The 22,548-nt window shown below is 33.7% G+C and overlaps 2 protein-coding genes across 2 annotated transcripts in view; one reads left to right on the top strand and one right to left on the bottom strand.

The window, feature by feature from the left end:
- Positions 1 to 9,197, top strand: part of Myo81F (unconventional myosin 81F) — a 179,064-nt gene extending 169,867 nt beyond the window's left edge. The window contains exon 37 of the mRNA XM_088237415.1: positions 177 to 9,197. Coding sequence (XP_088093541.1) covers positions 177 to 293 — 117 coding nt within the window. The 3' untranslated portion in view covers positions 294 to 9,197. The remainder of the gene's footprint in view (positions 1 to 176) is intronic.
- Positions 8,201 to 22,536, bottom strand: H (transcriptional corepressor hairless). The gene is made up of 4 exons (XM_088237412.1): positions 21,929 to 22,536; positions 21,557 to 21,712; positions 13,835 to 15,001; positions 8,201 to 11,975 (listed from the first exon to the last, which is right to left on the bottom strand). The coding sequence occupies exons 1-4, from the start codon at positions 22,104 to 22,106 to the stop codon at positions 11,947 to 11,949; spliced, it is 1,530 nt and encodes a 509-aa protein (XP_088093538.1). The 5' UTR covers positions 22,107 to 22,536; the 3' UTR covers positions 8,201 to 11,946.
- Positions 22,537 to 22,548: the final 12 nt, after the last annotated feature.

Here is a 22,548-nt window from a genome sequence, read left to right as displayed (position 1 = left end):
CACCATTGATCCTTCACAAAACCCCAATTGTCCTATTACCAACAGTAGTGTACAATCCTGTACAAAAACCTTGAACCCTGACAACCTCTCAGACCTTTGAGCCGACGAAGAGGGTCCTAGAGCAGTCAGCGCGCAGATCCTCTGCTTCAATATTGATCACGTTTTTGTTACTTTAGGCATTCCAGATATCCACCTTGATCCAGGAGTATGTGGAGGCCCTGAGCCCCCCTCCGGCCGCCGCCCCTGCTCGCCCCCTCTCTACCCTACAGCCCCCACACCCTGTCCCAGCGTGAACATCATTATCCAACATGGCTCCGAGAAACTTGTGATTGGTCGGAAACACTACTTCAATCTGCCAAGAAGTACAGAAATCATCAAAAAATCTACTCAAATTGTATGTTACAAAAGATTGTCCTTTGTGTATAATTCCTACTATTGACATGTTATTTTAAATATTGGAAACATAATATATGTTTGTATTTAATTTAATTTACTCGCATGCTTTATAATAATGTATATCTACATAACAAAAAGCTTTATAATTATTTATTTTTTTAATATTTACTTTACTGCTGTAACAGTCTGCATTATGTAATGAATTAAAAAAACCTGTAAAGTAATGCAGACTATAATAAATGGTCAAATAAATAAATAAATGAAAATATTGATTTGCATATTGCGGGGTAATTACTACAACTATGTAACTTCAAAATCAGCATTTGTGAGTTACCTACTAAAAACACATTTTTTTATCCTCCTCCATAAAGGCTACAAATAGACAAGTCGTGCATTCAAATCATCATAGCATGATTTTAATGAATCACAACTTGTCCGTTTGAGTGGGTAACTCAAAAATCCTGATTTCAAAGTTAGTAGTTTCCTAAGTGTAGTAATAATAATTACCCCACAATATCATATAAAAATTCTTCTAAACTGCACCCTATCTAAGCTACATATACATTTGAACTTTTAAAGGTTAGATTGGGTGGTAAACAAAGGTTTGCGAATCTATTATATCAGTTTTGGAAACATATTGTTTACAAGTGGTATATTTGACTGCTTTTTAGGCAACTGAAGTCATTTAAACTTTTTATATTTAATGTATTTCAAATGAAAAACTTTTATAAAGCATTTTTTATGGGAATCTTTTAAAACACCAAAGTAAATCAAATATATATAATTAATCACTGCCAGGAGATAATATAGTTTGTAGGTTAGACAGGAGTCGAGTATAATAAGGCAATATAATGTCCATATTTTGTGTTATACTAAAACATACAAGTATGTACATATGTAGATACATATGTGCATTTTGACAATAGAATAGTTTTAACTGTAATTTTTATTGACATTTAAAATTATAGAGCAACTTGGAAAAGTTGATGAAGAGTATTTTCAATTGATTCATTCTGATTTATCTTTCATGTTTATAAATCTTAATATTTTGGTTAGAGTTTATTATTCTTATTTTCAATGTCTCGAAATAAAAAAGCTTTAGATTTTACAACTGATTCACAACATGAATTGATTATCAATATAATTAACTGTCATATTTTATAGTGAAAGTAAGAGCTACCACTGCCAAAATAAAAATATAAACATTTCAGAACTGTAATTAATGAATAATGTTTAATAAAAAAATAATAAATTGCAATTTTTATATTTTAATATTTTACCGGGTATAATAGCTTCCATTTAATGTACAAAATAATGTTTTTATTATTAAAAATATTTAACAGTTGCCTACACCATACGTGCTATGTTTAGTGATTGTTAAGAATTTATTCAATGTCTGCGTGCATCACCGATGTTTAAAGCTTGGGTTACTATAATTAATTGTTATTACATCTGTAATGTTTTTTGAACGGCCCATTTTATATGCAATGAAATAATAATAATAATGGCTGTTAAAATGGAGTAATCCGGTTGTGACAGATTTGCAAATTACAAAATCACCAATGTTAAATATGTAGTGCTAGAAATGGATTCTATATTTGTTGCAACCTGCAAAAGATTGTAATTTTGGTGATAAAATATGCGATTCTATAGATACCCCCCTTGTCTTTGTCATTATTCAATCTAACATTTACTTATTTATGTTATGGTTTCTTAAAAAAGCGGTGCCATTATCTAGCATTCATGATATGGCATGATGCGGTGGGCGTAACAAGATGGCTATCTTAACGGTGACCAGAGATGTCAACTGAAAGATAGTGGTGCCGTTATCTAGTGACCGTGATCAACCAATTTCATTAATTTGTTTTTAAAAATGAACAATCTAGATGTACGAGTACTTAGCATTATTAGTAAATATATTTAGAAAATGAAGAGTCATCTGAAGTCGATAATTATCGTCTTGAGGAGAGTGAAATGTTTAAAAATCATGTTACAGAGTGAACATTTCAAGGTTTACTAAAAATTTTGTCATCTTTAACAGTCTAAATCACATAATTATTGTACTCATTTTTGGACCCCAAAGGTGAAAATGTCCACCACTACATGGAATAAAATGTTCCTAAACTGTCAGTACCACTATGACGGCCGTCCTGCAAATGATGACACCGCTGTTTGACGTTCTGATTGTTTTAGGAAACCTGACCTATCTGGTTTATACGGATGTTTTATTGACATCATCCACCGCTTCATGAACGCACCCCACTCTTAAGAAACCATAACTTTATTCCTTTAATATGTTGTTTATTGTGAGCCAGATACCATTTATATATTATAGTGATTTAAAAAATGGTATTTGACTCACAATAGACATAACATATTGCTGTGACCATTTTGTTTACAGTATGGTAAGTATTTTAAAAATACATATTATTTACAAATTTACAGGAACGAACTGATCTCGCACCATCCTTGACGCTTCTAATAATGATAATCTTGTGATATTTCAAAAAGATAAAAATCATCAAATGTATATTTAATTACACCCATATACTGGCAAGCAATGCCATAGACAAAAACTGTTTCAGATGCAAAATTCGTAATCATTCTCACATAAACATTTTAAGATTGTTTTCTAATTACGATCTTTCGACAGACGTGGGTATAGGATATTATAGACTATTAGGTAGATACTCAAATTAACCAATGTTTTAAATCAGATGAGACCGTTTCGCAGCGCTGTCTACTGAAATATTTTTACTATAGATTTAGAAAATAACCATGTTTGTATCTCTGTTGATTATACAAATATATACTTAATATAAAGCTATACATATTATATAAAATAGCGGGAGCAAGTGGAAAGTGGCTCTGGGGTATGATTTAGACTGAAACAGAAATACTGGAAAAATATTTTGTGCAATACAAATTTGGTGTAGACTTTTTGGAATCGATTGTGGTCTCGTAGCTAGTGTGACGGACTCGCAGATCGAAGCCCGGGGTTCAAACCCCACTCTACCACAACTTGATTCCCATTTTCTAATAGTGAGTTATTTACAACTCGTTAAAAATGCCCCCCAAAATCGAAATATTTGAGTAAATCATAAATTAACATAATACAAAAGAGATGAAGAACACTTTAGAGTAAAGAATATGGGAGTCTAGGCATCTGTTGATGTTTATGAAGTCAAAGAGCTGAAATTTATATATACGGGTGAGATTCAGCTGATTGAATTATTTCACCTACATACTACAGCTCTTTAACTTCACAAGCATCAACAGGTGGAAGAGTTGAAGGAATATAGATGTTCAAATATAGGCAGAATGATACACAGTGACACTAAACCAGCCAATCACAGGTCATAAGCCCTATAGATGCCCAGACTTATATATTCCCTTCTCTAAAGTGTTCTTCATCTCTGTTGTATTATGTTAATAATAACAGCTACCTAACGGATTGAATCCAGTCCTTGCCTACAAAAATTTGGACCTCAAAACATTGTTTATAAATCATAAATTAAATCAAAATTAAATAAAATTGAATGCAAATATTTATCTTTTTTTAAATATATGTCAATTTAATCTGACATTTGAAAATTGTTAAAAAATCCTCGTATTTATTTCAACTACCATATTATAATTTGTAGTAGAAGCATGCATTTAGTTTTCTCTTTTTTTATAAGAGAGTGAAGAATCATTTTAGCTTTCGATTATTTACTTTTTTTCTAAATACTTTTTTAATCTCAAGTTATTATATTATGGAGGAATATCTCTTGATTTGATCTCACATAAAATCAATATTTTTCGTTTACAATAACCCCGATTTTGTCAATGTCTTTATATTATATTTACTCTGCTTTTAATGATAAGTATTTTTTAATTGAATTATTATTCTACGTAATAAAATGTTTTATATGACTTGCCTTGACAGGCATAAGAAAAATCTGTAACAATATGACTCACAAACAAAAATGAGTTATATTGGTGAGTTTAACCGAGAGTATTTTTAATAAAGGCATTAAGGCCTATGTTTGTATTTTAATTTCACTATTATGTCTTCACAATATATTATTTTTAGATCAATCTTGTGACTATGATTGATTGACAATTTAAAAGTAATTAATTATTTTTAAGTGAATGATATGCTTTGAATGTACAACATTTGCATTCTGCTATGATTTTAATTTGACTTAGTTTAGTTAAATTTTTCACCACTGAAAAGTTGAAAAATCTCCTGTGTGAAAAATTTTAGATTTTATTTTACTAAAATAGATAAAAAATTTGTGATATTTACCAAATGAAATCGGTTGCGTTATTTGAATTAATTCAGTGCCCCCCTCCCCCCTAGTCAGTGTAGCCATCACATAGAAATATTACCCGAGTAACTTTGGCTATGACAATGTTAGTTTATAAATATGTTAATTTAGTACCAATATTTATTCAATGTATGTATAAAATAAAATACCTTGCATGTGAACGTTTGTGTGCAAATTTTATTATCTTTAGCTAGAAATGAATAATGACATATTACATAAAACTAAGTTTTAAGTCTGAAAGATCTGTACATAAGTATTCTTATTATATACATCGCTTATTTTGGTGGTAAATATGATTTAATTGTAATATTTTTCAAATGCTTCAAATTACAAATATATATCTATAACAGTAGACTTTACTGCATGTTAAAATATGACTTTAAGAAACAACCACGAACTCATCCCGAACAACAAAATTAAATGCACAAGGCAAACAATAAAATTTGTTTCATCAGAATGTCATTTCAATTAACACGTTAATTGCTAATTAAAATGCTTCACATATTTATGCCATGCTGAGAATTTTGACTTATTGAAAGTTAACAAATTTGTAAAATAACTTATCTAGTATCGGACAACCATAAGCTACCCTTTTATGCCGAATATAAAGTGCTGAAATTCAAATAGCACGAGATGCACAATGCGTCAGCACGCCTCGAGCATGTATGTAACTGTCAACGCGCCTCACGCAGCGTCAGTAGTGAACGAGTTAAACAAACAACCAAAACTGTCACACCTATTTTTTACAAATTAAAAAAAAAAGTTTTTTGTTAAATGTCTCAATTTATTGAAAAAAAATCTATAACTGCTTAAATTGATAAATATATAGTAGGTTAATTTATTAAGTGCCATTTTCTAAAGAATTCACCGGATGCAGTGTGATAAAATTAAAGCACCTATTATTTCTTCCTCATAAACGATTGTTATATTTGTGTATCCATAGCGATTTTTCTTTTTCAATTAATATTTCTGCTGTCCCAAACTATGTACAGAATTATCTTTAGCTAGTTATACTGAAAATTTAAGGCCTATACTGATTTAAAATTGTAGTAAAATAAAATCATCATTACCTTCTCCCAACTGTCTTCATTTTTTTAATATATTTTTTTGAGAGCGTTATTAAAGTGATATGTTTTAGAGTTAAAAAACATTTTAACAAAAATACAACAACAGTATTGCCAGAATAAAAATATTATTCATTTAATAGGTACCTGACATAGCATTTTGTTTGAAACAAATTAATTCTTGCGCTATTTTAAAATGTCTGTACCTCTATTAAATAAATACCTAACTACTCAATTTTTAACCAATAAACAATGATTTTTTTTAAACGTATATATGTACTTAATTTGAATTATTTAAAAAAAACGTATGCTTCCTTTTACAAATTAAAAATGTATAACAATTATCTAATAGATAGGCTTCAGTATGCGTGTAGGTCTCTATAATAAATAATTGAAGACATGGGTGGATAAAGGCGTTATGTGACGAAAACAAAAAGCAGAGATATCCGGGGTTAAAGTTTTGAACACCAGTACAATTATTAATAATATAACACCCTTATTCGCTTTCAAAATTGGTTTTCTGCTACTTTTTGATGGTGTAGTTGGTTTTATATGAAAGGGCTGTACATAAAATCTTTATCTATGTAAAAAAGGACATTTTTGAAGATAAGCAACATAACGCCTTCGTCCACTCATGTCTTCAATTGTTAACTTACATAGACTTTAAAAAGTTTTCTTAGAAAACATTTATTGAAAAAAATAATCAACTTCCAAACACTAAGTCTGCCGCATGAAGCATAAACCATCAACCTCATATTATGTAAACCTTGTATACTTATTATTTATTATATTTCTAGAATTTTCTTTTTTATATGAATATTGAAAGTGTATAAATTATATCAGGTATACCAATGTAAAATAAAATTATGCCAAAATATATTCTGTTTTACTTAAATTTATGTCCCGGGAAAGTCTGGACCAGATCGCCAATTTTCCTCTGATTTGCAGGCTGGAATATCAAAATTACTAAGGATCATTAGTTAAAAGCTGTATGTTGTTACCTATTGAATATGACATGGTACATTGACATATTATGGACATGCCCTGAGCCCTCAAAAATGATGACATACTTAACTCATGCCCAAACGCTCAGTCATGCCTTTCGGGTATTTAGTCGTTTTTCGACAGCCAGGCTTGACATTTAGAATAAAAAACAAAATGCCTACTTGTGTCATGAAAGTGTGTAAAAATATTTTGGATTAAACACTGTAAAAAGGATCGTGTAACTTTTCATCGGTAAATATTTGTTCACGAGTGATTAACAATGCTTAAAACGGATCAAAACAGGGGTCACCCACATGCTCTAGATGGTTAATATTGAAAAACTAAGGATAAATAGAAAGAAAAATGTATTATATTCTCCTGATAGACATTTCCTAAATATATTACATAATTTAATGATGCGTTGTAAGTAGCTTCACTAGGTGGGATTAAAAAGTTAAATTAATTACTGTTTAAACTAAAAATTTAAACAGTTAAGTATGGTTGACAAATTCATCCAAAACAAATATTTGCATAAGAGACAAATATGCAATAAACATTTATTTACTAACCTTGAGTTACGGTATCTTGTATTCTGTTGAAATAAACTTGGAATGCAGTTAGAAAACTTTGAATATGAAAAATCAACAGATTAAGGATTGGAACCACAATATTTTTTTGAATGGTGGTGGTGCGAGAGTAAAAAGGCGAGTGAAGTCAGACCAGTGTTGCCAGTCTCAGTAACACCATAATCACAGAACAGCAGGTTCTTACCTTCACATTTCATTTTAAATACAATTTTAACTAATTTTTTTTTCGTAAAAGTAATAGAGTTATAAGATATAATTTAGTGAAAATTAAATGGCATCCTCTTTTATAGACTCCCTATATCACTTTTTCTTCTTCGGCCTTGTTCTCTCCAGTGCTGGATATAGGCCTCTTCCAAACGTTTCCACTCCCTTTTCCACTACCAACTAAAAATTTCTTCCCAACCTTTGCAATTTACAAATGTTTTATAGTCAGTGCCCATTAAGTCAAATGATGTTATTAATTTTAAAAATTAAGAATGTAACTAATTCAAAATCCATATGTTTAAAAGCAAATTGCCTTGTCATCTTGAAAAGTGATAATGGTTATTTTTAATGAGTTATTTTCAATGTATTTTTAAAAACAAATAACGTAATCCAATTTCAATATTTTTTTTTTAAATATTTTTTTTGCCCCCCCCAGACTTAAGCATAAAATTAATATTTTACAATTTAACTGCATGTGAAAAAATAATTTATTATAGAAAATAAGAACATACACCATAAACTGGAAATCTAAACACAATTAGAAAAAATGACAAAGGGAAATATGATGATTCTTGGGCTGTAATTATTAAATCAAAAATTGGAAATAGGATACATAACATTATGTTTATTGGGAAAAATCATAAAACTCTACTTGTAGAAAATTCCATTTATTCGAGTAAATAGCTATACCTTAATAATTATCATAAATGTTCAATCATAGATTATCTTCATAGTTAAAATAGGAAGACACCTGAATAATGAGCACTGTCGTGTCTGATCGGTCTATAGTGGACAGGAGCGAGTAACTGGTCAGTCATATCACAATAAATAAGTGAAAGTAATATTGTCTGACGAAGCCAGGATACGTCACTAAAGGTAGAAGTAAATGGCACATTTTACAGAGAAGCGCGTGGTCTGCAATAGAGACACTGAAATTGATTCTAGAATTATTTAAATTGGTTAATCGATAGGAAATATTTTACAAATAACGATGATATGAAGAATATAAACTCAGTCCCGTACCGATAACATTTTCTCACATAGGATACGAAGTAAACCCTTAACAGGTTTCACTTCAACTATCATCTACTAATTAATCTCAAGATCTCGGAAACCTATCCCGGATATAAAATACTTTTAATTTATATAGGAATAGTCCTTCAATGTTTAAGGCATCTTGCGGGAAGAATGTACAGGCTCGTGGCCACAGAGAGCGTTACTGAATGGGCTCTCGATACCTTAAACCGTGCAAAGGTTATGCAAATACTGTACAATGTATTTCTACAAACTAGCGCCACACTTGTTATTCCGTCTCTCGTCTGGGAATAGGGAATATATAATGTGCGTCTTACACCTAACTAGTCTAATGTGACTATTTACAAAACATACATACACAAAGGTCAGCCCGACGTCCCCAGTACAAACACCAATCCTATTGGTGAGTAATGATACATCCACACGTGTATATTTATATACATACACATTGAGCAGATTTATTAAAGCTCTATCAATGTTGGATTTATTTACAATTCAATTAAAACCTTAGAAAGTCGTCATCTGATACAAGTTTTGTATAAAAATATATTAGGGATCCGATTTAGATAAAAGAAACACACCCTGAATCTAATGTATGGTCCCAAATTTATTCCTAATGTTATAATATATTTATAAGCTATTGTATACTGTACAAACATAATGAATACACTTTCAGGCATCGGTGAGATTACGAAGAGCTGTCTATTTGCGTTTACCCGCGAGGCCAATTGGGAAGATTAAAAGTATTAAATATAATCATACAGCACGGAGCCGGTACTAATAGTTTGTTGGAAGAAGGCACTCTAGTATTACTCAACAGGGAACCGGACATGTTTGGCCCAACAGACTTCTGATATGAACTGATAACTGTTTGGTTACTGTACAGTGCATATATTCTTACAGCGACATTTGTTCAATTCGTAGAAAATCTGACCACAGCCTAGACACTGCGGTGTATAAATACTCGTAAGAAAATATATATCCGGTTGTTTTCTTAATAATTATCCAATTTCGAACAGTTTATATATCGCAATATAAAATTGCGAGCTTAAAAATATGATTAAATATAAATTTCACGATACAATTTGCAATACATTGCTTTTTAAATAAAAAAATATTAATTACACTTAACGTACAATAAGAACTGTTTCCAAAAGAGACTTAAAGTAGTTACATTTTATCTATAAAACTGTACAATATATTCATCGTAAAATATCTATCTCGCACATGTATCCTCGCAGAAAGGCACCTCTCACGGCTAACCACTAGTCGGCTACGCCGAGCTTAGTACGTTCGGGGAACTTGTCACTTCATACTACACATCTCTTCATTGCTGAGACTCTGAGATCAATTCTACGGAGAGAAGGAATGTCATTTCCCTTATTCGGCAGAAGGATTAACTTAACTTTTAGGCTTACATGTTATAAGGCAGATTTACATTATTGAATTGATTGACAAAACAAAAACACTGAATTTAGAACCGGTTGACTGAGATAACATATTGTTAAAACACCTGATAAATGTCTACTTTCAATTGAAAGGTCACACAGTAATATCAAAGACAAATATTTTTGTTTAAATAAATATCCCCTATGAGTGAAATATTACAGCCAACGCACTGTTTTTACGTTTAATTTTTATGTGCATAGAGATGCCTTTATTAAAATAATAACATCGTTCAGTGTAAAAAAGATGGCAATAAAGGGTATGTATTTGAATTCTATTTAATCATTTAATTAAAAATATTACAAAACATCAAAAGACTATGCCATAATATGAGAAGCGATGATCAGAATTGTCTGATTTTAAATTGGAAGCATTTAATACCCTGTGCCCCATTTCTTCTGGAGATGGCTTTAAAAATATTTCAATGGCATACAGTTTTTACAATAAATCAGGAAAGTATGGTTGGGATATATATATATACATAGCTACGACGAGAACTGCTTTTTAGAAAATTACAACTGGAAAAAATTATTGTGCGTATTAATTTTATGAGAAGAAATAAACCCTTAAATAACTTTCAAATAGTTTGATTTTTTTTAGAAAATATAAGATTTTTATGATAAATGTTTATTTGAATTAAAATAATTCAATAAATTTAGGAACATCTTTAATATTCGATTGATTGTCATTTTTAACACGTATTAGAACAGTTTCCAATACCCGCTAGCTCCACTAACTGGAATTTATTTTTTCTTCTTTTAGTCAATTGTCAACTACATACCCTTTAAACGGATCTACCTTTTGTCTATCTATCCCAAATAAAAAATATTTCATAAATTACGAACATTCAAAGTCAGTCGTGTGTGGAAATAATTCTTTACTTTCCAGACTTAGCATCCGTAGATAAATCAATCAAATATTTGCTACTGTGTATTCCATTTTGCATTTAAACATTACAGTTTGTTTGGGAATTACAATACTTATTACGGTTCTATTAAAAGTTTATAAAAATATGTTTTATACCTATTTAGGACATCTCTTATTTATTTTATTAAAACTAAAATCCAGTGACTATTAAATGGAGTTAATTCTCTGTATCTCTTCTGCCAAATGGTGGGATGTTAATAATATAATAAATACAATTTGTAGGCACTTTTATCATAAACATAGAGAGAGCTTCTACACAATCAAATCCTTTTGCCTTTGCGTAACAATGAAACAAATTATAATGATAACTTTATTACTGTTTTAAAAGCAATTAGGAAAATCATAGATGATCTTTTTTTAACAATGTGTATTGAATGCAAACGGAAAAATTAACACAAAATTAGAATACTGATATGGAGCCACGATTGTCAAAACATAGTAACTGACAAAAGCAATATTTTACATGAGAACACTTCTTTCTCTCAATTAACAAGGAATGCACATTGAGAATCAAACCGTGTTTCGACTATTTATTTTGTTTATTATCAATAAAATAAATATTCAACACAAAACTTGGTTCTCAAGGTTTTGTTTTGAATATTCTACGTAATAATTAAGAAGAAAAAGTATTCTCCAGGAAAACACTTCTTGTCAGTTATTATGTTTTGGATATATGTGTGTAGTAAGTATATTTTTGATTCTCTCTTATTATTTTTGTAATTGACTTTACTAAAACAGAATTCAGCGATCATTATAAAGATTATAAAAGGGTAGTTATCAATTTCAGCGCTGCGCACCAATTAAAACACTAGACATCTAAGAATTATATAATGATAATGTCTTTGTGTTTGGTAAAATACTTTATCAGTCTAATTCTCAAAGTGTGTTGGAACAAAGTCGCTTAGTTACTGTGTCTCATAACATGTTGAGTTGACTCCGCGGGTAGCAGCCGCCCTGTTATCGCAGTTCGGCGGCTCGGCCACATTGCACTTAGTGTTTGGACAAATTTAACGGTAAATCTGAAAAAAAACATTCAAACACGAATTAAAAACCTAATGAAACTTTCATCAATCATCGGTAACTTTAAATACTCATTTTATACTTTATTTATTTGTTAAAAATATTTACATAAGATTTACGCATAATTTCCACTTAAGATAAATCAATCATTTACTCCAGTAAATGGTAGTCTAACGTAAAACTTGAATACAAACTTTAATCAATTATTTAAAAAGTGCAAATTAGTTAATTAAATACTCCTATTTACTCAAAAACATATGGGTACGTCTCGAAACCGGTAGACATAAAAAGTGGTTAAATACTTATATTTACTAACATTCATTAAAATGTTAGACCACAGAGTTAATGTTTTGAACATAAATAATATGATTGTTATTTATTTGCTTATTGTATATCTCGATACTTGGAAGTCTTTTCATTATTTTTTATTTTTGTATTATTTAATTTAGTACTCACAGTTATTTGGCATATTATTTACTACTGTAATTTCTAACTGTAGTATAGAGTGAGTTTATAGAAACCATATCTCAATTATCAAATCAATTATGTTGTTGTATTATTTTCTATAGATTTCCATGATACTATGATTTTGTATACTTGATTATGCGTGAAACTAAATTTGTATAATTTATTATTTATACTTTGTTTTTCTGGATTGTTATTCTATTGCATTATATGTTATTAGAATTTAATAAATTTTACTGTATATAAAAATAAATGTAAACAAAATATTAGTAATTATTATGGCTCAACACGGGCACAGACTAAAACGCCTTAATAAGTTAATGAATATGTAAACAAGTGTAAAAAGATCTCCGAGTTGTGATTACTTGTGATCTTAAATGGGAATCACATATTATCGAAATTGTCAAACGCACCAATTCCTTTTTATACTTAATAAGGAAAACATTCGCTCACATCACCCGAGATTTGTTCTTCAAAATTTATAAAACATATGTTCGTCCACTCCTGGAGTATGCCTACTAAATCTGGAGTCTTTATTTTAAAAAAGACAGAGTTGTTGGAGAAAGTCCAGAGAAGAGCAACTAAAATGGTAGTTTCTCTAAGAAATAAATCATACGAGGACCGCTTAAGGGAGCTCGGGTTAAGTTTGCTGGAAGAGCGGAGGCAGCGTGGTGACTCGATTGAAACATTCAAAATCTTAACTGAGCAATATAATGTACCCAAGTTGAAATCAATGTTCACTATGAATGAAAACCGCCATCTCAGAGGTCATTCATTGAAAATCAACACTACCTCCTTCTCATCCAACGCCAGGAGGAACTTCCTTACAAACCGAGTTGTGGAGAAATGGAATGGCCTTTCCGAGAAAGTGATTGGTGCTAGTTCAGTTAATGTTAACTAGATGCACTCATCAATGTATAATGTTTAATAACCATGTACACTTGATATACACGCATCAGCTTAATAGCTGCTAGTGTATTATTAATAATAATAAAATTTTGAATGAATAAATAAATTTAACCACAGATACTCAAATGGTAAAAAAATATAAGCGCCATTTGGAAAAGATAGTTATTATTTGTCATACAAATGTGATGAAGATGGTTTATCAATTTAAATTTTTAACTATAACATCGATAGCAATATTTTAATATAAAGTACATTACTTATTCACAATGCAAAATTTTTAAGCCGGGTCGTGGTACCGTGATAGTATTGTAGACTTCAAATCCCACTCTACCACAACTTGATTTCCATTCCAGCACAAGTTATTTATGACTTTTAAGAAATGGACTGAAAATTGAATTCTTTTAGTGAATAATAAGAACTCAATCATTTCTTTCTTTAAAAAAAAGTTAATAATATAATAATAAATAAGAGCCATTAAGATTACCTGAAGATGTGTCCTCCTTAGGAGTGTGGTTGTTGAGCAGCGGAGGAGGCAGGGGGCCCCAGTGGTTGGGCGGGTAGTGGGAGGGGAAGGTTGGCCACACGGGCATACGGGTCGGGTAACCCAGGTAGGGGGCCGGTAGGTAGGCCCCCGGATAGCCGGCCAGCCCGTAGCCCTCCCCGTAGTAGTAGTCATGCGCGAAAGCCGGCCGCAGGGCTCCCCAGCCCCCGCGGCGGTACTCGGGGCTGGGGCTGGGGTCGGGTGAGGACGCGTAGCCGTACGCCGCCTGCGGGCCGAGGGACTGCGAGTCCGGGGACTGCGCCCCCAGAGGACTCGCGTGCGCCGCGGGCCGCCGGCTCGAGTGCGAGTCCGGGGACTGCGCCCCCACCGGTGATTCGCTCTTCGCGCTCGAGTACGCGTGTGGCTTGCGGGAGGAGGGCCCCTCAGGCGACACGGCCGGGGCGCCATCCTCCGGCATACTAAGGAGCGAGTGGATGCTGTAACTGCTCACCGGCTTGGAGGGCGGCGGGGCGCGCGAGGTTCCGTTGTACAGTCGCGCGGGGTCAGGCGCGCACGAAGGACCAGGAAGGGGAGGTTGAGTAGGCGGAGTGCGACGCGCTCGACTCCGCTTGTTGGCGGGATCTTCCAAACTAACCCGTTCCATTTCGCGCAAGATACGCTTCCTCGGAGAGACGTTCAAGTGATCCTGCTTGCAATTCAAAGCGGAAATTTTGGCATTCACGGGAGTAAATTGCGGTGGAAGTTTCTCTTTTAATGAATCTATTATTTTACTCATTTCTCGACGAGGAGCGCGCTTCCCGGACTTTTTGTAAACTCTCAGAGGGGCGTGTTCCGGGACCGCCTCACCCTTATTTCGGAGGAACTTAAACTTGCCCTGAGCGGTGGGCTTGTCCGCGGAGGGGCGGAAGTGGGCCTCCTCCGGTGAGGCCTGACCGTTGGCGGGGGCCGGGGCGGGCACAGGCGCGGGGTCGTGGGGGCGCCGACGCTTTCGCCGCGCCTCGGGGCAGCGTAAGGCTCGCACTGGAAGGCTGGCGGGACGCACGTACAGCAGGCCCAGCTCCCGGGAGAGCCCCCGCCTGGGGCTTGCCTGCTTCCAGCAATGGTCACGCTGCCAAGGTGATGACTGCACGGAACTATTGTCATCTGATACTATAGAAGAAAATATATTTGATTAAATATCTCGAGTAAATAAATAACAAATGTCATTAGTTTGTCTATACCATTATTTTTTATTTAGAATCTTGAAGTAGGGCACACATAAACACGGCATTAGTTTCTCACTGTTTATACAAGGTATCTACTTATCAAATCCCCCCTTTAAATTCAAAATTTATACAGTAAAGCTTTATCATCTGGTCTGAGAAATATGGGAGTAAATCAAATTAGGATATTTTCACAACAATATACCAGTGTTCTTGAGGTAATTTTTACAAAAAAGGCGCTTATTATTTTGTCTTGAAAAAAATTAAAATCCGGATTCATGTACTCAAAATAAAATTAAGATTTATTTAAATAACATGTATATTTATTATTCTATAATTTTTTAAAAATTGAAATCTGCCACTGGACACCCTGCATAAACATATTAAAGAAAATTTAAGTAGCTTTGGAAATAATTTTGGTTTAAGTTTTAGGAATAAAAAAAAATTCCACATGAAAATAAATCTAGTACTTTACTGATTACCGCGATTAATTATTATATGTAGGTAAATGGTCGATTAGATTTGATATACTTATTTGTAACTAAGTAAAAACAAATAAATATTATATGATAGGAGCAAAAATTCATTAAAATTTTCTTGTATACCCACGAATAGGCCATGTTTTTGTGGGATTTTTGGTTTACTATTTTTACTATTAATATGTATTTCATTACTATGTAATTATGCTTTATTTTTTTTAATACTCTGTTTTACCTCTTTTATTTATTGTAAAAAAACAACAAAATTTAAATTTTTAAAAAAGCAATCTTACATGTGACTACCAGACTCTGACACATTTTCCAGTGAGTACAATACGACAGACTTCACCCACCATTCTCCCCTCCCCTAGTGAGCATCCACAGAACTGCTGATAATTATGCCGAGCTGTTGGACTTGCTCCACACCACTCCTGCTGCTATCAAATTAGCTATCCTATCCATCGGATGGCCATCCTCTCAATTCTCCCCTATTTAATATGTTTCTCCACTCATCTTCACTTTATTTCCTTTTTAAAAAAAGTTTTAGAATGAATTACATGTTAGGCGTTATAGTTGTGAGTTTATTTTTGTTATTTTCTATGATATTTTATATGTACCTTTAACTGTATATTGTAAGAGCCCTCTGGTCGTTTATTAAATAAATAAATGTGGTAAAAAATAGCTAATGAGTAATCAATCAACTGTCAGTATTATTTTGATGTATGATAAATACACAAGTAAATATGTCCATATTCTCCTTACATAGATAATATAATCTACTAAATCTCATGAGTCAGTAAAGAGAGCATAAATACTATTATTATAAGTAATTTAAATTCCTGAAAATATAATTTACATCATTATTTTAAAATTCCATGGAAAAATTAATATTTTCTAAAATGGTATGTGTAGGTGAGATGGATATAAAATTCGGTTGTTCGATCATTCATTATTCCCTTTCCGCACCTAATGGCGCATAGGGCACTGCATTGATACACCAATTGCAGGTAAGATGATCAGTCTTACGCTTAAGTTGCCAGTCCAGGGACTATGAAATATTGTAGTGTAAAAACACGATCATTAGTAAAAGTTAAAATTCAGAAGTAATTTTTGGAAAAATATTCAAATCACAGAATTTGACGTTACAGCACTACCCGATATAGGGCTTTACCCACCATTTAACTACTGGGAGTCTTCCTAAATTCTGATATTTCTCTTAATACTCAAATGAGTAGGACGATGAATGCATGCTTCTACCAGATGAGACATATCAAATGCATATGCAAAAATTTGACCATCGAAGCCGCCAGTCAATTAATAAATGCTTTTGTAGTGTCTAGAGTAGATTATTGTAATGGTATCTACGCAGGTCTGCCAATCACAGGTGATTCCTTAGCATGTGCACTGTCATGTAAAAATATGTGTAAATAAAAATTATAATTCATAGTCAAAATATATAATACATAGAAAAGGGGATTCATCGCAACATTATATTCAATATTAGCGACAAAAGATCTAGCGAAATCAGCTCTAGCGAGTGATTTTCTTATCTTGTCTACCTAAACGCAATTATCCCGTTGGATATTCTGTTTTGCATGCGATTTTACTCTGAATTTGTATGAAAAATACCACATCTGGTAAAGTTGCGGCTAGATATTGACTTTGCTTTGTACTGGTGAGTTGTGTGTTAGAAGGAGAAAGCAATACCGATAGTATTAGGTCAAAAACATGTTAACTGAAATTTTGGAAAAAAAAAAATCATACAACAAAGTTAACAGGCTTTGATCAAATGAATATATTGGTATAAGTAAGTAAGTAAGTGAAATTCACACATAACATGAAATCGACAAAATTTCAGTGAACATGTTTTGACCTAATACCATCTATATACATACTGCGTGCACTGCCATGTGCAAAAATGAAGTTTGTTTATAATGTCACTTTAAGCACGCGCATTGAAAGAGTATTAGTAAGAATTTGGGTGATTTTGTCAGTGCATTTAAGCAGTATGCAAACAAAATTAATGGCAGATTTAGTATTAGCAGCCGTCATCGCACATATTATTGCACTTTCACCATATCAGACATATCACAATATAATATTATTAAACTTAATACACAAGTTGACAGAATGTAAAGAAATGCTCTGCCACCAGAGTTTTTGGTCAGGAGCCGCCTGTGCTACCGATGAATAAAATGATTCACGTACAGTCTGTATTAAACACAGTAGCGAGACTTATTTTTGGAATCTTAAGTTCAATCATATTATTTCGGGAATTACACTGGCTATGTTTTCCGCACAGGGTGGAATACTAACTCTATCTGCTTATATTAATTGTCATTTTTAAAATAGCTACATCAACTCTTTTGCTGACTATTTCTGCCACAACCGTATTATAGTTTAACAAGAAGTATTAAATATACCAATTAATATAAAATAAATAAAACAACTTTGTTTTTAGCCACAAATTTTTTTTTTCAAAGGTTTAAGCTATACTTAATCAAGGTATACTTAACTAATCCTTAACTACCTTGATAAAGAAGCTTGTATAGATTTGAAACCGGTCGGTATAAAAAATAAGTGGTGAATAACCAAAGTTAGTGCTTCAAATATAAAATTTATAGTATAATTATTTTTTTTGAAAAAAAATCTCCACCGTCAAGCCATAACAAGGTCATGTAAATACATAATCTCGTTAGAATTTTTAAAATATTTAACACACACAGCTGATTAATTATTTTATTATCTGGGCGGAGGAAGAACACAAATGTGTTTGAAATAGAACCAGAACCCTGGATGAGTGTAAAATAAATTTGAGTAGAAACAAGTTCGCCTTGTAGTTCAGTGGTTAGTGCGTTAGCCTACCATGCTCGAGATTCTAGGTTCGATTCCTGACAGTGTGGACAAGAAATATTGGTTTAGAGAGTGGATCTACACTGCAATATTTCAATGTTTCTGGACTGGCATCTGAAGCGTGAGAATGATCACCTCACCTTCACTGCAATTGGAATTCCAATGCACCACTAGGTGTAGATAGAGAAATTATGATAAGTATTTAAATAAATGTTACATTCATTTAATATACAACGCTTTAACATAAATTAATATTTATGATTGAAAAGTTTTGAAAAATAAATTAGCGGATACATTTTACTTTTTGTATTTTTATTGAATTATGATTTTTAAAAAACCCATTGAGGTTATATAAGCATATTATAAAGTCAAGTCACGTTATGTTTCATCTGGTAGTCACATGTGCTTTTTAAGGTTGATTTTAAATTTGTCTCAAAGTAATTTTTCAAGCAATAAGGTGTTCTTGTAGTGTTTATGTCCACTGTATAGTATTTTTGACAGTCCTGCATTTGTCTTTCCCCTTTTAATGAGGTAGTGTTGTTGTCTGGTATTATATTTGTGTACATCAGCATTTTTGGTTACTGAAATGTCATCGTCATGTATGTTTCCTAATGCAATTTTGTGTACAGTCAAATGTCTCCTGGAAATCAAGAGAAGAAAAGGATGGAAAACTTATGTTGCTCTTTGTTGCGAGATAGGCATGTTTAAGGATAGGAATGTCATGCTCCGTAGCATGACATTCCTATCCTTAAACCCAACAAAGATCCAAATTTCCGCTCTTCCGGCCGTTTCATAGTTATTTCTTTCACACTGCCAAAAGTGGCGGATTATATGGCGAGACAACACTTAAACTGAATTGTGGAGAGCACGGAAACTCTCCCCGAAACTTTATTTGGTTAAGGAAAACAAAGAGCACTATTAAAAGCGTGTCGGTTCAGACATTAGAGATCAGAGTCGCTCGTACTAAAAAATAATTCTTTATGGGGATATAGATGGAATATGTGACAGCATTATTTACATTCTAGAAGATAAAATGCTACAAATCGAAATCCCACAAAAGCTCACATTCATAATAAATTTGATTATTCGCGGTCATGCTGCGATGGAGAGATTTAAGCAAGGGACTGCCCCAGGGTTCTGTCCTGAGCCCAATTCTCTTCAATATTTATGCGTATGACATCAGCAACATTGTTCCCATAGAGTAAGTTTGCTTCAATATGCAGAAGATTTCTTCATGTATGCATATGAGAAGGATCCAGGATCCAAAGAATACAGAAAATGTTCTAAATTTGAGTATGAGAAAAATCAGGAATTTGCTGGTGGAACATGCTAACCATAATAATTCAGAGGTAAGATAGTTCATTTTACAGCCGAGATTGAGTTTTTTAGGAGTAATTATTGACATTCATCTAGTATTTTGACAGAGGTAATCGATGTTTCTAGTAAAACTAAACTTGAAAATCGATTGAAATAAGTACAGTTTATATGTTGCACATATTCTCGGTGCACCTTAACATAAACAACATACATAAATGAAAATTAAATCAAAATACTCATTCAAAGATTAATGTCGAGCGTTTTACACTCAGAAAATAGACAGCTGAAGGTATGAAGCACATTAAATTGTCAATGCAGAGTGTTTCGGGGCACTCGAGATAAAATGAACTAATTCAAGATAAAGTAACTAGTAATCAACTTCAGTCACATCATCATTCCCTTTCCCCACCTAATGGTGCATAGGGCACTGGATTGGTACACCAATCGCAGCATATCTTCATCATTTTTGTTACATGAAGGTAAGATGATCGGTCTCACGCTTCAGATACTAGTCCAGGGACTATGAAATATTTTTAGTGTAAAAACACCCTTTTAAATAAATATTTCATATCAACCATGTTGCGAATCGAACCCGAGGCCTCTTGCATGGTAGGCAAACGCGCTGACCATAACACCACGAGGCCGAAGAAACATAGTTAGTTCAAGAATGGTATCATGTGTCAATTTACGGAAGTCACAAGCGACTATGAAGATGAAAGAGTGCAGCATAAGTCCATTAGTTATTAGGTGATTTTATATTAAATTAAATCTACTTCTTTCTTTAAATTCATTTTATGCTCTTTTAGTATTATCTTCGGAGTTCTTCAAAGATTATTCTAAACGACATAAATTTTTAATCTGGGAAATAATCTCATGCATTATATACTTTACAAACATGTCCCAAATTATCATGAGGTAGGACAGCTTAAAAGTTAAAAAAATTAGGAAAATATAATAATGTTGTTCACTACTACGCCACCTAATTAGAAAAGACAATGTAGTAACCATTACACTAATGACCAAACATCTTATATTGAACATCATTTCCCTTTCTGTATCTAGCGTATCTGGATCACCAATTACGTAAGGTGATCCAGACTTACAGGCCGTTTACACGTGGATAGTACAATATTGTTCTATCTTAAGACTCAACCATTGTCCATGTGTAAACAGCCATTTGTAGGACAGGACATCGTTCCGAGACAGGAGATAGGCTAGCAGGCTGTCTCAGCGGAACGATGATAATCTTCACCACCGCACGCAGCCTCATTGTCTTCATGTGAACGCGTACGAACAGGACCTTATGACAATAGCAATGTGCTCAACGTATACATGTCGCTCCTGCGCATTTTTATAATTTAGTTCGTCTTTAAACAGTTCCAATACATCTCGGTACAAATTAGGTACTTTTCGTAAACTCGCTCGTAATAAATGATGTTGTGTATTCATTCGGGCTGATTTTTCGTAATGTCCCAGCATTCTGTCCGTCGAAGCTGTTCATGGAGCAGGTACAAGGCAACACTGTCTTATCTATTGTATTGTCAACGTGTAAAGATACTTCAAGGTTTAGGTACCAGTCCAGGAACAATGAAATATTGCAGTGCAGAAGCATAGTTCACATCCACTTAGCCGGGAAGCGAACCCAGGGCCTTAATCATGGTAAGCGAATGAAACAATCCCTACACTATGAGGAGATTTTTTTTATAGATCTACAGAGTCCTGGTCCCATTTCACACACGGAACTGTTTTCTTCGTGGACGTAAAAGGAGGTTTAATTTGTTTGAATACTCATCCACTTATCAGCTGATCATACTATGTATACTAGCGCAGCGACAAACATCAGAGAGCCTTACCACTGAGGGAAGTGGCCCTCTCCTGGCGCGCGGACAGGGTGGAGGGGGTGGAGGGCGCGGCGGGCGGGGGCGGCCAGAAGGTCTTGCGCGGCACCGACACCCAGCCCAGGCGCTCCCCCTCGCGGGACTGCTCCAGCTCCAGGAGTAGCTTTCCATCTGCAACACGGACACGGTGAGAGCGAGCGGCGAGCGCAGAACCAGCGCCCGGTAGACGGTAAAGCACTGTATGTGAGATTATCAGAGCGTAACAATGACTTTCTACTCATTACGGACGCCGTATGAGTGAGAGTAATTACGCGAAAAGTAACGAAATAGAGTGTGGAGAATGTAGGAAAAGGGATTAAGGAAACGGGAGTGCAGAAGGGAGTATACCTTTGAAGAACTTGAGCCGTCCTCCCGCGGAGGTCGGTGGCGCGGAGCTATGCACGGAATTACTATCCGAAACTCCCTTACTGCTGCTGTTGCCATTCATGCCATGTCTTCTGTCCACTTCCTCTGTCATTTTTGTACATGTTGTCAGAGTTGTGTTGTTTCTTTCCTGTATATGCATTTCATCTCTGACAAACCTGGGTCCGTCAGCATGTTGCGCTTTTAAAACTGTCACAATTTTTCATTTTGGGCCGCCGTATCGAAACTATTATATTTTGAGGAACGGCCGAAACTCGCGAAATAAACTCCTGTAAAACTTCAAAATTTTCATTCTACGTTTACCACCTGCGAAAAACAGCTAGACTTTACGCGGAATCGAGCATATTTTGAGTATTCTTCGAAACTGATCTAAATTATACGTAATTTTAGCGATCAAATGTCTTCTATTCTACACATTTTATCCCACCCACAACACCAACGATTAAGAAATTCCGACGCCGGATTCTTCGATACAAATCGCAAATCGAACCCACGACACAACTCGACATTTACTTGTTCGTTTTCCACTAGTTCATTCACACCCAGCATCCATTTTGGTTCGTTCAAATGGGTTCGTTCTTTTA

Source organism: Micrasema longulum, unplaced genomic scaffold (assembly GCF_059751315.1).
Source record: "Micrasema longulum isolate JH-2025_06_02 unplaced genomic scaffold, ASM5975131v1 h1tg001716l, whole genome shotgun sequence".
In the NCBI taxonomy this organism is placed as follows: domain Eukaryota; kingdom Metazoa; phylum Arthropoda; class Insecta; order Trichoptera; family Brachycentridae; genus Micrasema; species Micrasema longulum.
This window is presented reverse-complemented; position numbering and strand designations above follow the sequence as displayed.

Coding starts and splice junctions, on each gene's coding strand:
- H (XM_088237412.1), bottom strand. CDS start 22,106: ATGCATATACAGGAAAGAAACAACACAACTCTGACAACATGTACAAAA. Junction 21,713..21,928: donor ACGGCTCAAGTTCTTCAAAG/GTATACTCCCTT, acceptor TCCGTGTTGCAG/ATGGAAAGCTACTCCTGGAG. Junction 15,002..21,556: donor GAGGGCCACTTCCCTCAGTG/GTAAGGCTCTCT, acceptor TTTCTTCTATAG/TATCAGATGACAATAGTTCC.